This window comes from Chenopodium quinoa, unplaced genomic scaffold, assembly GCF_001683475.1.
Source record: "Chenopodium quinoa cultivar QQ74 unplaced genomic scaffold, ASM168347v1, whole genome shotgun sequence".
Lineage (NCBI taxonomy): Eukaryota > Viridiplantae > Streptophyta > Magnoliopsida > Caryophyllales > Amaranthaceae > Chenopodium > Chenopodium quinoa.
Window position 1 is genome coordinate 8,284,562 of NW_018743920.1, and position 16,739 is coordinate 8,301,300.

General features: G+C 35.5%; 1 protein-coding gene and 1 long non-coding RNA gene across 4 annotated transcripts; both read left to right on the top strand.

Annotated features, from left to right (window-relative positions):
* The first annotated feature begins 38 nt into the window (after positions 1–38).
* On the top strand, positions 39–1,760 carry LOC110688410. Its single transcript, XR_002504590.1, has 3 exons — positions 39–611; positions 873–947; positions 1,544–1,760. It is a non-coding gene; the product is annotated as an uncharacterized LOC110688410 (long non-coding RNA).
* Positions 1,761–7,138: 5,378 nt separating this feature from the next.
* LOC110688408 lies at positions 7,139–15,110 on the top strand. Of its 3 annotated transcripts, none has more exons than XM_021865148.1 (6): positions 7,139–7,606; positions 7,868–7,942; positions 8,535–9,296; positions 10,934–12,775; positions 13,677–13,793; positions 13,917–15,110. In XM_021865148.1, exons 4-6 carry the CDS (start codon positions 10,940–10,942, stop codon positions 14,703–14,705), a joined length of 2,742 nt encoding a protein of 913 aa, XP_021720840.1. In that variant the 5' UTR covers positions 7,139–7,606; positions 7,868–7,942; positions 8,535–9,296; positions 10,934–10,939; the 3' UTR covers positions 14,706–15,110. The 3 variants fall into 3 exon arrangements, with proteins under 3 accessions (XP_021720840.1, XP_021720841.1, XP_021720839.1); XM_021865149.1 differs by having other exon boundaries at positions 7,871–7,942; XM_021865147.1 differs by lacking the exons at positions 7,139–7,606; positions 7,868–7,942; positions 8,535–9,296 and having other exon boundaries at positions 9,308–12,775.
* Positions 15,111–16,739: the final 1,629 nt, after the last annotated feature.

Genomic DNA, 16,739 nt, shown 5'->3' on the forward strand with positions numbered 1-16,739 from the left:
GATTTGTATCAAAATATGTATTTTTACCCGAAAAAAAAATGACCAAAATGCCCTTACTTATCATAAGAGACAAAATCCACCTCCTAACTTCATCCCTTTTTCACCACTAAGAAAAGAATTGATAATTTCATTTCTCACTGTTTCCTTTACCATTAGTTGCCTAATTCTTGTGATAATCTTATCACTTAATAAAATTTTATAATCTTTTCTTGTAAGCTATTGATCCTTCACCGTTAAGAAACAAAAGAGCAAAGGATAAACTTTGCTTCATTCAACTAGAAAACAAAACCCACCTCTTGCTTCTCTATTCCCCTCACGGTTAAGAGCTTTATAATACAAAGTCTAATTTTGCCTTTCCATATAATTGGTCACTCAAAACCCCATGATTATCAATTTAGCAAATCTTGATCTTATCTTCTTCTTTCTTTCAAGTTCATTCTAGCAACCATATTACTCTATATATATATATAAAACGTCACCACCATTCACTAGTGTCATTAACTCATTATATACTTTCTTTTCTCCTTTCGTAAACTTTCTTGTCAAACTAATGAAAATGGCCTTCTAAGACCCATTACCTTATTGCTTCGTATACTACTAATTAGCCCAAGGTATAAGTAGTATTGTTTCAATGTTCATATTTATTCTTTAAAGAGAAATCTTGTTATCTAGTATTGTTTTTCTTGTAATACAAAAATAATTCTTATACTTAAGTTAATGATTTAGTGGAAAAACTATGACTTCTTTGAGTCATAAAGCTACGTATGGTATTACTTGTATTTAGAAATAAGTTTGTTGATTTTATACTAAAATAATTAAAGAGTATATTTTTAATCATTTTTCCTACTAATGCAATAATTTATATTTTTAAGAAGAATCGGACCTCGGAGCTCAGTGAGAACGATAGAATAAAGGCTAACAGAAAGGTTATCAGACTGTAAATCGAGGTAACGGCTATTGCTAGTACCCGCAATTCCCTTCAAAATGTGTTTATAAAACCATGATGTCAATTTTGAAAGTTAATTATATCTCTGGATTTATTGACTTACGGGATGATGATTGTGTTTATTAATGTACTCCAGTATAATTATTTATATGAATGATTTTATTGATAAACGTTGTTTTATTGATCTTTGGATCTTACGAAAGTATGTCATGAATCTATGAATGACTTATGTAAAAGTTACACAACATGATAAATAACAGTGAAAAATCTAGTCCGTCTGGCAGTATATGTTTACAGGTTACTTTTCGGTCATGCATGTACCCATGGGGCATTAGTCCAACTATGTCGAGCATCTGCTCTATGTTATGGGCACCGGCCCATCGCGGAAGACGTTCCGCCATGTCATACTTGCCAGCGACTAGCATGTTAATATGAACGTTATATATATATATATCATTATATGAATTTTATTAAATGTTTTAAGATACTCTATTCTCCCTGTTTTGTTAACTAAAATGAATTGAAATGATGTTACACTACTAGAGTAGTTCGTTACTGAGTCTTTGGCTCACCCGTTTTTATGTTTTTATGTTTTAGGTACTGCTGGGGATGATGGAGACGAGTAGTAGCGAGGATTTTACTTTCAGTTATCACTTAATAGTAGTTATAGTTTTAATTTGTTTAATTTGAATAGTAAGACTAAGCTACTTAATAAAGTTTGAGATAAGATAGGATTTTCTATTATAAAAATTAAGAATAATGTTTGTTATAAATAGATTACTATGTTTTATAAATCAAGTTTGTTAATTAAGTATGTTTGTTGCCTTGTAAATCTCGTAAGGGATTTACGGCAGTGACGTTCCGACCGTGTTAGGTTAATTCCGCTGCTAAGATTATCTTAAGAATTGAATTAGAGGTCGGGGTGTTACAGTGTGGTATCAGAGCAACGGTTCCTGTGAAACCCTACTGATTTTACATTTATATATAAAGTTGATTAGATTTTTAGAATAAGATCACTAACTATTAAAATATGTTTTAAATATATATATAGAATTGAGTGTGAGTGTAGGAACGAGATAAAGGGGTTTATTTTTCCATTCTTAGTTTTCTTAATCACATTTGATGTGCAGAATGGCAAGTTACAAGGGAACTACCGATGCCTCCAAAGAAACCCATAACGATGTTTTTATAAGAAATGAAATGGTCCACGAAGAAAACGTCCATGAGGAAAACAACAAGGAGCAACCCTTAGAGGAGTACGAAGAAAGAATGGGACGACTCGAGAATGTGAGTACGTTGTTAGCTGAACTAGTTCAAGATTCTAGGAAAAAGAAAAATACGAATGAGGAAGATAGTGCGTCAATGTTTAAAAAGTTTTCATCCCTTAACCCACCATCATATGATGGTAAGCCTAATCCAGTCGAGTTTGAAGATTGGATTAACCGGATGGATCAGTTGTTCGAGACCTTGCGATGTCCTGAAAGAATGAAAGTTGACTTTGCTACATTTTATCTCACCAGTCAAGCAAGTTTATGGTGGAAGGTCAACAAGGAAAGGAAGAATTGAGTCTGGATTTAGTTGGACCAAACTCCAAGAGTTGATGCGAGATAGGTTTTATCCATTGTCTTTGAGGAGACAAAAAGAAGATGAATTCCTCCACTTGCAACAAGGAACCATGAGTGTGTTGGATTATGCAAACAAATTCATGGAGTTATCAAGGTTTGCACCAGAATTAGTATCAACGGAACAATCTAGGATGAATCGTTTCGAACGAGGTCTCCATTTGAAATATCAGGACAGGCTATCATCTCAACGATTTACTACTTATCAAGATATGGTTGATGTAGCAGTTAATGTGGAAAGGGTTGTATTACTTCGAGAGGCACAAAATGTTGGCTATAAAAGGAGGAATGATAACCAAAACCAAGGAGGAACAAAGAGGAAAAACCAAAGTCAACAAGGGGGTTACTCTGGTAATAGAGGACAAGGTCAGCAAGGAGGGAACAAAAATCAGAATAATAGATCTCAAGTAGTGTGTGCTAAATGTGGAAGGAGAAGCCATACTGAGAATGAATGTCGTGTCGGTACCAATACTTGCTACCGATGTGGGAGTCCTAGTCATTATATTAAGGATTGTCCTAAGTTCATAACATTTACACCAATTTCAAAGGGACCTGCTCCATCTGGTGCAGATCGAGGAAGGAACAACACAGGAGGCACAAACCGAAATCTACCTCGACCACCCACAACTGGAAGAGTTTATGTGATGAGACAGGATGAGGCAGATAATGATGACACTGTGATCACTGGTACTTTCTCTATCCATTCTTCACATGCTCATGTTCTCTTTGATTCTGGAGCATCACATTCTTTTATTTCCCCAATATTCGCCAATAGTTTGCAATTGAAACCATATTATGACTTTCTTGGCATAAGTGTTTCCCTCCCTACTGGAGAAACCGTAAAATGTGGAACCATGTATAGAGACTGTCCAATTATTTTAGAGGGAGTCGAATTCCCAGCTAATTTGATAGCTTTTGACTTATCTGAGTTTGACATAATTTTGGGTATGGATTGGTTAACTAAGCATGAGGCCAAAATTGATTATGTTGAGCAAAGTTTAACCCTTAAGGCTCCAAATGGAGAAAGGATATCCTATCAAAAGTTTGAAAGAAAACCAAATATCCAAATAGTCGCTGCTTTGAAAGCTCACCAGATTGATAAGAGGATATGTGGTTATCTTTGTAGTGTGGTTGACTTAAACCCATCTGAATCATTAGTAACTAACATTCCTATAGTTTGTGAGTACCCAGAAGTCTTTCCAGAAGAGATACCTGGCATGCCACCACCAAGAGAATTAGACTTTACCATCGAGTTAATTCCAGGATCGACTCCTATTTCTAAAGCACCATATAGGATGGCACCAACTGAATTACAAGAATTAAAGAAACAATTAGATGAGTTGCTTGAGAAAGGATACATTCGACCGAGTGTGTCACCTTGGGGAGCCCCAGTCTTGTTTGTGAAGAAAAAGGATGGAAGTTTGAGGTTATGTGTCGATTATAGGGAGCTAAACAAGATCACAATCAAGAACAAATACCCTTTACCTCGTATTGATGATTTATTTGACCAACTTCGAGGTGCAAAAGTATTCTCAAAGATTGATTTGAGGTCTGGATATCACCAACTCCGTATTAAATCTGAAGATGTTCCAAAAACTGCCTTTAGAACGCGATATGGTCATTATGAGTTTGTTATAATGCCATTTGGGTTAACTAATGCACCAGCGGTGTTTATGGATTTGATGAACCGTATTTTTAAACCATACCTCGATAAGTTTGTTGTTGTTTTTATTGATGACATTTTGGTGTATTCCAATAATAATGAAGAACATGAGGAACATTTAAGAATAGTGCCTTGATCAAAAATCAGTTATATGCAAAATTAACAAAGTGCGAGTTTTGGCTAAAGGAAATATCATTTTTGGGGCACATTATTTCTGATAAGGGAATATCTGTAGATCCTGAGAAAATAAAAGCAATTGTGGAATGGCCTAGACCAACCAACGTTCCTGATGTACGAAGTTTTATGGGCTTAGCTGGATATTATAGAAGATTTGTTAAAGACTTTTCCAAGGTTGCATTACCTATAACTCGACTTGTGAGGAAAAATACCAAGTTTATTTGGGATAAAGATTGTGAGTCTGCATTTCAGGAACTTAAGAAACGTCTCACCACTGCTCCTATTCTCACCCTTCCATCTGGAACTGAAGGATTTCTTATTTATAGTGATGCCTCCAAGCATGGTTTAGGATGTGTATTGATGCAAAATGATAAAGTCATAGCTTATGCTTCTCGCCAGCTCAAAATACATGAACAAAATTACCCCACTCATGATCTTGAACTTGCTGCCGTAATTTTTGCACTCAAATTATGGAGACATTACTTATACGGTGCTTCATGTAAAATTTTTACTGACCATAAAAGCCTCAAGTACATTTTTACCCAAAAGGAGCTGAATATGAGACAACGTAGATGGTTGGAACTCTTAAAAGATTATGATGTAAGTATCCAATATCATCCTGGCAAAGCTAATGTTGTTGCTGATGCCTTAAGTCGTAAAGCTCGCCTGAGTTCAATTTTACCTTTTTCCCAAGCCAACTATAACGACTTACAAAGGATGGGAATCGAATTTATTCATAAGGATGGGAAGGCTTGTCTAAATACACTAGAGATAAGACCGACATTGATAGATGAAATTAAGGAGGCCCAAAGTAAGGACTCACAATTGGAAAGAATAAAGAATGAGGTACGAAGTGGGAAATCCCCGGGTTTTGTAATTCAGGAGGATGGAACATTAAGGTTTCAAGGTAGATTATGTGTTCCCAATGAAGAGATGTTGAAAAAGAAGATTTTAGAGGAAGCTCATAGTTCACCATACTCGATTCACCCTGGAGGAAACAAAATGTACAAGGATTTGAAACAAATATACTGGTGGAGTAACATGAAGCAAGAAGTGGCGGAATTTGTAGCTAAATGTTTGACGTGTCAGATAATTAAGATAGAACATCAAAGACCAGCAGGTTTGTTACAACCGTTGGATGTACCAGAATGGAAATGGGACTCGATATCAATGGATTTTATCATAGGACTACCAAGGTCAACTAAGGGAATGAATGCTATTTGGGTCATTGTGGATCGATTAACAAAATCTGCACATTTCCTAGCAATGAAAAATAACTGGAGTCTGGATCAACTTGTTGAATTATATGTGAACACCATAGTGCGGTTACATGGGGTACCTAGTTCGATTGTTTCTGACCGTGATACAAGATATCAGGCTACATATTGGAAAGAATTACAAAAGGCGTTTGGAACAAAACTCAAATTTAGTACTACTTTCCACCCAACAATAGATGGGAAAACTGAACGCACTAATCAGATTGTTGAAGATATGTTAAGAGCATGTATCTTGGATTTTCAAGGAACTTGGGAAAAATATTTACCTATGGTGGAATTTTCTTACAACAACAGCTATCAAGCCACCATTGGAATGGCCCCATATGAAGCCCTTTACGGGAGGAGATGTCGAACACCATTGTGTTGGAGTGATATTGATGAGGTACGTGTCATAGGACCAGAGCTGATTCAAGAAACAACTGACAAGATTCGTCTTATCCAATCAAGAATGAAAGCTGCTCAAAGCAGACAAAAGAGTTATGCAGACCAACGAAGGAGACCGTTAGAGTTTGATGTTGGAGACCATGTATTTTTAAAAATTTCTCCTACAAAAGGAGTTATGAGATTTGGTCAATTAGGAAAGTTAACTCCAAGGTACATCGGGCCGTACGAAATCTTAGACAAAGTGAATAAGGTAGCATATCGACTTGCCTTACCCGCCGACTTAGAGAAGGTGCATAATGTGTTTCATGTGTCAATGTTATGGAAATATGTCCCTGATCCAAGCCATGTGATTCAACATGAACCCTTACAGTTGCGGAACGATTTGACATATGAGGAAAAACCAATTGAAATCCTTGACCGCAGAGAGAAACAGCTTAGAAACAAGGTAATTCCAATGCTGAAGGTCTTATGGGCCAATCACCTAACATCTGAAGCTACATGGGAAGTGGAGGAACAAATGCAAACAAAATACCCCGAACTGTTTGTTTAACCACAAACAACGTATGGACTATTATATATTATATGTTGTGATATTATTGTTATTGTAGAAATATTAGGAGAATTGATTGATTAAATGTGACCTGTATGCTTTAATGATATAATTGTTCTAAGTTCGACTGAGCTCCAGTTTCGAGGACGAAACTTTTTCTCTGGGGGTAAGGATGTAATACCCGAGATTTTAAAAACCTAATTTATTATACGCTAATATTTATTTTATTAACTTAATTAAAGTTTTGTCTCTGTTTTAACAAGAACGAATGTTTTAATCTTGAATTTTATTTTAATATTATATTATTTCAGAAGCTAATTTTAAGGAAAGTAAATTATTATTTTACAGCTTATTTCCGGTCAGTAAAATGTTTAAAGATTTGTATCAAAATATGTATTTTTACCCGAAAAAAAAATGACCAAAATGCCCTTACTTATCATAAGAGACAAAATCCACCTCCTAACTTCATCCCTTTTTCACCACTAAGAAAAGAATTGATAATTTCATTTCTTACTGTTTCCTTTACCATTAGTTGCCTAATTCTTGTGATAATCTTATCACTTAATAAACTTTTATAATCTTTTCTTGTAAGCTATTGATCCTTCACCGTTAAGAAACAAAAGAGCAAAGGATAAACTTTGCTTCATTCAACTAGAAAACAAAACCCACCTCTTGCTTCTCTATTCCCCTCACGGTTAAGAGCTTTATAATACAAAGTCTAATTTTGCCTTTCCATATAATTGGTCACTCAAAACCCCATGATTATCAATTTAGCAAATCTTGATCTTATCTTCTTCTTTCTTTCAAGTTCATTCTAGCAACCATATTACTCTATATATATATATAAAACGTCACCACCGTTCACTAGTGTCATTAACTCATTATATACTTTCTTTTCTCCTTTCGTAAACTTTCTTGTCAAACTAATGAAAATGGCCTTCTAAGACCCATTACCTTATTGCTTCGTATACTACTAATTAGCCCAAGGTATAAGTAGTATTGTTTCAATGTTCATATTTATTCTGTAAAGAGAAATCTTGTTATCTAGTATTGTTTTTCTTGTAATACAAAAATAATTCTTATACTTAAGTTAATGATTTAGTGGAAAAACTATGACTTCTTTGAGTCATAAAGCTACGTATGGTATTACTTGTATTTAGAAATAAGTTTGTTGATTTTATACTAAAATAATTAAAGAGTATATTTTTAATCATTTTTCCTACTAATGCAATAATTTATATTTTTAAGAAGAATCGGACCTCGGAGCTCAGTGAGAACGATAGAATAAAGGCTAACAGGAAGGTTATCAGACTGTAAATCGAGGTAACGGCTATTGCTAGTACCCGCAATTCCCTTCAAAATGTGTTTATAAAACCATGATGTCAATTTTGAAAGTTAATTATATCTCTGGATTTATTGACTTGCGGGATGATGATTGTGTTTATTAATGTACTCCAGTCTAATGATTTATATGAATGATTTTATTGATAAACGTTGTTTTATTGATCTTTGGATCTTACGAAAGTGTGTCATGAATCTATGAATGACTTATGTAAAAGTTACACAACATGATAAATAACAGTGAAAAACCTAGTCCGTCTGGCAGTATATGTTTACAGGTTACTTTTCGGTCATGCATGTACCCATGGGGCATTAGCCCAACTATGTCGAGCATCTGCTCTATGTTATGGGCACCGGCCCATCGCGGAAGACGTTCCGCCATGTCATACTTGCCAGCGACTAGCATGTTAATATGAACGTTATATATATATCATTATATGAATTTTATTAAATGTTTTAAGATACTCTATTCTACCTGTTTTGTTAACTAAAATGAATTGAAATGATGTTACACTACTAGAGTAGTTCGTTACTGAGTCTTCGGCTCACCCGGTTTTATGTTTTTATGTTTTAGGTACTGCTGGGGATGATGGAGACGAGTAGTAGCGAGGATTTTACTTTCAGTTATCACTTAATAGTAGTTATAGTTTTAATTTGTTTAATTTGAATAGTAAGACTAAGCTACTTAGTAAAGTTTGAGATAAGATAGGATTTTCTATTATAAAAATTAAGAATAATGTTTGTTATAAATAGATTACTATGTTTTATAAATCAAGTTTGTTAATTAAGTATGTTTGTTGCCTTGTAAATCTCGTGAGGGATTTACGGCAGTGACGTCCCGACCGTGTTAGGTTAATTCCGCTGCTAAGATTATCTTAATAATTGAATTAGAGGTCGGGGTGTTACACTAACAATCTCTCACCCCCATTTTAAGCAAATTAAACCATGTGAGGCCCAATTTTTAACAATTTTTTTCTATTATATAAATGTTAAAAAAAAAAAGACCTTTAAGAGTCCTTCTTCTCACATAGAATTTAATTGAAATTGAATTTCACAATGGAGATTTTAGAAAATCCTCCGCACGAGGGAAATTCCTAATGCAATTCCACCGATAAAGATGATACGAGTAGTAAAAAACTTCCTACAAAATGCTCCGTATTTAACATGTTAGATGTTTAATGTCGTCTACTGTAATTAACAAAAAAAAAGCAACACTAACAAAAGTAACAACAGAACCCCCAATCCTGAGGTTATATTAAGTCTTGCAATCTCTCTCCTAAAAGTTTTCATCAACTTCTCCCCACTCCTAATCGCTTGCTATTCTCGATTTTTACAGGTACGCTCGCATCTCATTCCTTCAGATCTTTCTACAATTTTTATCCCTATTTTGTTCGATTTTGCTTTTTATTATCTTCAATTTTCCCCAATTTTATTTTTTTAATACTTTCGTTTCTCGATTTTAATTTTTCTTTTTTGGGGTTACTTTGTAAATTTGAGCTCATAATTGGACGAATCTATGGCTTTCAATTGGTCTCTTTCTTCCCTTAAGATTTTCTTAGAATTAATTTGGTTTGGATTATTTCTGTTGTTGAATTAATAACTTTTTTTGGTGTAATTTGATATATTTACAGTCGGGTATGAAGTTATGATTTGCTTCCTTTTCGATCTGTGCTGAAATTTGTTCTTATTGTTAAAATTGAGTTGATTGCTGATTCTTCTGTGAATAATATTGTATAAATTACCATTGTGGTTGAATTAATAACTAAGATGTTGGGGCGATTATGGATGCTTGATGCTTCAACTTATTATTATCGCAATAAAAAGTTTAATTAGTTGTGTCTTCGTATTACTAAAGATGAGAATGTCATTTAGTTAGTACATTTATAATTATTCACGCACTCTCTAAAATCTGACCATTTACTGCCTTTTGAAATAAGGAAGCATTAAGTTTGGATTTTGTGATGTCCGGGTACCATCTACAGATCTACTCCATACTAAGGATGGAGACGGTTGGCTAATTGGCTATGTGTGTTATTGTGCTAGAGTGTGAACATTTAATCCTAGCTACTATTGCCTTAGCCTTTTGGTCTTGATTTGTGGATTTGAAATTTCAAACTAGGGAAAGTTTAACATCAAGAAAATTGTGAGAGGTGGCTTATTAGCTTCGTCCTATTTACAAACATTATTTTTTGACACACTAGAAAAGTAGAGTAATTTGGTTTGTTAATTCTTGTTGAAATTCATTTGTTAGATACCCTTTAAAAGTTCAACGTGCGAAATTTTTAATACAAACCTGGTTCCTTGTGGAGACATTCCTTGATATTATACTGTTTTATGTCCCGCCTCTAACAATCTCAAGATCATTGAGAGGCAAACACTTGCACGATTGTTTTTTTTTTTTTTTTTTATCCCCCAAGATTGCCCCAAACCTCAACTTCACTTTTTAAGAATCAAGTGTTTTGTGCACATGGTGGATACAATTATTGAGAGAGAGAGCAAGTGGGGTTGTAATTAGGAAAGTTTACTCGTCCATTTTTAGTATATGGGGGCCATGGGGCAATCTATCAAGGGCAGAGGGAGTAGTAGTTAGCTAACATTATTTGTGAGAGCTTATTTGTCCAGCTAGTTACATTAGCTAACTGCTTGATTATATTTTTGATTGATTGTTAGGTGATTGTAAAATTATCTGGTAAGTAATCTCTTACAATAAGCTATTTAGTAATCACCTAAAACAAATATTTTGGGCTGGTGAAACAGCTTACCCTCCAAATAAGTTATAAGCTCTTTGCCTAACTCCCTTTATTGTGTTTAAATGACACAATTTTTGTAAGCTTTCTATGAAGCGGTGTTGAGGGTATCCCATTTTTTAGGTATGATTATCTACACGAGAACAATACCCAAATAGAAGTCCCTTCTTTTATGGTTTGTCAGTGTTCCAAAATTTATCCTAGGGTTTTTGCTGATGCCATGCAGGTTAACATGGTTGGTAGCAGGGGAAAGGGATCAAGATCAAAAACTAAGGGTCTTGCACCTGGACCTGTTGAGCCTGAGCCTTTGAAGATCAGTCTTGATGAAACTTTTGATGGTCCTTTAGGTGGAGAGGATGAAAAGATTGATACTTTAAATACAATAGTTATGCCGTTAGAGGAGCAACAGATAGATGAGATGATCTCTGGATCTGTTTTTAGTGATTGGCTTGAAGAAAAGGATCAAAATGTACATGAAGTCAATGTTGCGACTGAGATAAGTTTTGACAGAACTGAAGATGTCTGTACACAGGAAGGAACAATAAAGGATGTGGATGAGGTGATTAATGGAAGTGATGCAGCTGCTGATGATGTTGAGGACAATGAAGAGAAAAGAATAAATCCAAAGGAAGATGAAACAGGAAAAAGTGATAAGAAGCCAGAGGAAGATGAAAGTAAGAGTTTGGAGGTGACCAGAGAAGGTGTGCCTACTGATGCTGAAGGTCTTTCTTCTTTTGACCATGGAACAAAGGAAACCATGGTAGATAATCTAGAAGAACCAAATAAACTTGACACAGAGATGCCAATAGGCACTCTCTCAGATAAGTGGGAGGAAGAACATGTAGAAGAAAATGCAAGCACAGCTAATGAGGTCAAGGAAGTCACTGGGATGGTCATTAGACCCAACAGGAAAGTAGGGAAGAAAAAGGTTGTTAGAAGGAAGGTTATGGTGCGGAGGCCAGTGACAGATGAGGCACAGAAAAATGATGAGAAGCCAGAGGAAGATGAAGCACCAGTGAAGATTGGACCTGACAGTAATGATACTGATACTGGAGATGAAAGGAAGAGTTTAAAGGTAACAGAAGGTGTGCCGACTGACACTGAAGATCTGTCTTCTTTTGACCATGTAATACAGAAAACCATGATAGATAGTCTAGAGAATCTTGAAGAACCAGTTAAACCTGACGCAGAGAAGCTAGTAGGCACTCTTTCAGATAAGGGAGAGGAAGAGAATACAGAAGAAAATGCAAGCATTACTCATGATTTCAAGGAAGTCACTGTCCAGGTCAATAGACCAAAGAGGAAAGTAGTGAAGAAAAAGTTGGTTAAGAAGAAGAGGTTGTGGAAGCAAGCTGCAGCTGTAAATGAAGAAATGCCACAACCTTTGGATGAGAACAATGCTTCTGGTGAGGCTTGCAAAGTAGACATGGAAGAGCATGTAAATATTGTAGCCCCATCAGATGAAGCATGCAAAGCAGACGCGAATGATCATGTAAACAATGCAGAGGGGACTGAAGTGAAACCAGCTGTAAAGACCAATAGAAAACGGAACAATATTAGGAGAAAGAAGGCTCCACTAAGTAATTCAGGTATAGCAACTGTGAAAGATGCTCACAAATTGCGGTCAGAAAATAATGAACAGAAGATTGAAAAGAATAATGAAATTAATGAGCCAGATGTGAAAAATGGCGAGATGGAAAAATCTGCGGATAGGGTAAGTCTATCAAAGAGGAGTAAAAAGAAAAACGCAGCTAAAAATGGCTGCCAGGATGGGGTTTCCAATGATGCAAGTAAGCCCAAACCATCCAAGGAGGGTAAATTATCAAAAAAAATGGATAGCATGGGGATGATATTCATGTGCAGTTCAGAAACAAAAAAGGATTGTTATCGCTACAAAATTTTAGGGCTACCTGCTGGCAAAAAAGATATGGTTATGAAAATTTACAAGGGCATGAGACTTTTTCTGTTTGATGTTGACCTTAGAATGATGTACGGAGTCTACAAGGCTGCGGATCCTGGGGGATACAATATTGAACCCAGGGCATTCAAGTCCCAATTTCCTTCCCAGGTTTGTTTGACTCCGAGCTTCTCTTACTTTGCTTTCATCTTTACTTTTTGAGGAAAATATTCCTGAAGGGTATTTGTATACTGGAAGTTGGAGATGTGTTAAGTCTCATGCGGAGAAGCAGATCTTGAAGTGTGGTGGTTGTATTATTGGAGTTTCTTGGTAGCAATTCTATGTTTCCATATTGAACTAAATTGAATGATTATCACTTCTGAATGCTTCATCTGTTACACGTGTAGTTATTTTTGGCGGCTTATATGTATCCTCTAAATTGTGTTATATGTGTGAATCTGGTCAACTTCAATTATTGATTTGTTTCCTTTTGTTTTTATGACTGAATTTTGAATTTGCCTCGACATATTATTTGAGATACCAGTTGGTGACAAAGGCGAACTAGGAACTTTCAAATCTTTATAATAGTGTGAGGAAGAGCTGTCTGGTTATTATTGTATGCATTAGGAATCCCCTTTTCACATGCTTCTTTAATACTGGCCAGTATTAGGAATGCATTAGGAATAACTATTATTATTGTATGCATTAGGTACATGGTTTAAACTGCTGAAAATCTGAATCAGCAGGATGTATGAATTTGACCGCCATTAAAATTTGCTGGATATTGATCTTATTAGATTTGCATAACGATAGTTATGGTACGGTTGAAGGATGGATTGTGCATTGATGGACTGAGTATCATGGTCCCCTATGCATACTTTTTTGCGTATATATGGAACTTTGGCTGTCATTCCCCTGACAAAAAAATTCCACTACAAAAACTATTTGTGTGTTGGCTGGCAGCCTGGCATATTTCCTTACTTGGCTTTGCCCTGGTATTGGATCTTGTAGGGGTGGGGAAGGGGGGTGGGGAAGAAAAGGGAGACTGATTCCTAAACTTTGCTTCTTGTAGGTTCGTTTTTCCATCCTTGAAGATTGCGTGCCATTAGCCGAGGAGAGATTCAAACAGGTCCTCAAGGATAATTACTACACGAAGAACAAGTTTAATTGCCAGCTGAACAGTAAACAGGTCTCTGAATATTGACTTTTCATTTTCATGCTAAAAGCATTTCTAAACAGTCATTAAGACTATTACTGCTCACTCTTATGCGATTGATTTTAAATTTCTTCTCTTATTACCTCAAAAAAACAGGTGAAAGACTTGTGTAAGCTTTTCCATGAGACAAACAAGAAAGCTGAATCCCAAAAAGTTAGTGCGAGCAGAAGACCTGTTGCCACCAGTTCATCTGCAAGGCGGGACAAGAAGAGAAAAAGGGTAGAGGATAGCCGTAGAGGGGCAGCTGCTCCTGTAGAACGGAACAGAAGCCGGCGAAGAGTTCAGGAAGAGATAAGGCGTGCTCCTGTGGTCATAGATGACAGAAGCCGGCGAAGGGCTCATGAAGAAATAATAAGGCATGCTCCTGTGGTCATAGATGACAGAAGCTGGAGAAGAACTCGGGAAGAAGCAAGGCATGCTCCTGTAGTCATAGATGACCGAAGTGGGAGAAGGGCTCAGGAAGAAATAAGGCATGCTCATGTTGCTTTAGATGACAGATATCAGAGACACCCTGTTTATGAGAGGGAAACCTATCTGTCATCTTTGCCACCAGCAACTTCATATCAGCCTTTACCAGCGCTTAGCCCTCCGGGCTCCAGAATGTATTCCTTTGATAGAACCTTGGGAACTGATTCTTACAGGAGGGAATCAGTCCTAGGCCATCGAGATCTAGGCCTTTCGAGCTCTCAGGAATCAAGGCTTCTAGTTGGGCGCAGTCACCATGACCTCAATCTATCTTATAGAGAACCCCATGTCTATAGTGCGCCTCTATATAGCACTGATACAAGGAGAGAACATTATGATTATACGTCTGATAGACTACCTGCTGAGTATTATACACCTGCTGAACATCGTCCTCCCCCACCTTTGTATCGCAGGTACTGAACAACTTTGGGGAAAGATGAGTTAACTGTCCTCAAATACTACCATTTTAGTTGTACTTGGCGATCTACTGTTGTCTGTTGCTATTGAAGCAATTTTAATTTTTATGTGCAAGTGCTAAATTATGTCTTTGTTCTCAATAATTAATTAGTTGCCTTTTGATACGGATATTGGATCTCATTTACCAGGATGAACTAAACATGTAAATGGGCATTTGTGCTTGTGAGCAACGTTGTGGGCTTGGGCTTGGATTTGGGCCTAATCTCGTTAACAATTGGTTCAATTTAAAAATTTGTTTTTTAAGTAGATAGTGCGCGAATCCCTCTGCTTGTACTAGTATGTTGTTTTGACCAAAAGTATGAAGTATTCAAAGGGTGCAAAGAAGAAAGCAAAGCATCATATGATTCATATCCATTGCATTCAAAAGTGCGTGAGGAAGAATTTTCATTCTCATGGTTAGCAATGTCTTCAAAGTTCTACAAGCTGACTAGCTGAGTATATAAGACTATAACAGGTGAATTCTTCGTTTTGGTCTTTAGTCTTTACATGTGTTCTTAGTTACTTGTATGAGGGTATGACATATTTATCCCACATAAGGATTTTGTGATGGTTCAGGATATTTTTTTTTTTTTTTCAAAATTCTAAATAAGATTTTAAGCTCACAAAGTTATGTTTAAGAAAGAATACAAGGAAAGAAGGGCAAATGATTGTCTAATTGATTAAGTACTTCTTAGCAGTTAGCATGCGAATATTGATATAATGAGTGGAACAAAGTAATAGTTTCTGTTTCTTGAAATTGCAATGGTTTGACTTTTGCACTATCTACATCTTAATTTTGACCACATAGGTTTACTACTATATTATGGTAATAAATATATAAATTATGAATTATTATGGAAATTATTGTTGGATTCGTTTCAATGAATACTTTCATTGTATTAAAGTTTTTATAATAATTAAAAACATACGGAGTATAATTAAATATTAGTTGGTTAAGTTGTTGCAATCTTAAGGAAACAATGAAAGTAAAACGAAGTTATTAGCATCGTACCACATTAAAATAGGTCCCCCTTTGGCCCTATCTTAGCTAAGATAAGTTCGTTCCTTCAACCAAAACAAACCAAAACTACTTTCTGGTCAAATAACCTCTAGCTATTGATTCATTCATAATACAATAATTTATTAGATGAATATAATTATATAACCGACGATTTTGGCTCAACATCCACATAATTTAGATATTTAAATCTTTTGTGCCCATGCAATTTGTTACCTATATATTGTTAAAAATTATCTTAGAATAAGGATATATTATAATAATGTGAGGCCATGCAACACATTGCAACCTCATAAATGATGCGAGAACAAAATCTTATACACGAAAATGCGATTTGATTGTCACTCTCAAATCACCTCCCCAACTAGTTAGATGCTGGTGACCTCTAGCAACTAGCAAGTCCTTTCAATAAATTCCTCGCATCCTAAAACCTAAATTGTTGCACCTTATATGGATATTAATATCGGGTATTCGAATTTCATATTTTGGATGCCAAACAAACGAATTTCGTTCATAAATTCATTTCAAGACATAAAATTGATAGCATTCAATAGAGGGGTGAGGTGCATGGTGATAATTGATGGATGTACTCTTTAATTCTTCTGCATGCGGTGGTCTTCTTGTGTGACCATTAATCAATAGAATCACTCTTTGAAAATATATACTTCCTCTGTTTTTTTTACTTGACCCGTTTCTTTTATCACGTTTGCCAATGCAAAACTTTAACGATTAATAACTTTAATTTTCCATAAGTAAAAATTATAAAAGTTATATATTATGATAGTACTTATTGAGACGGATTCAAAAAGATCCCACATAAATATATTTTTTTCTTACATATTATTCACAAAAGACGGTCAAAGGAGGGGTAGTAAATAGTATAAAAGTCAAAGCAGGTCAAGTAAAAAAGAACGGAGAAAGTAACTCATTTATACATTCATTATTAGTTTATATATATGCAAATTATGTGTGGATTGGAA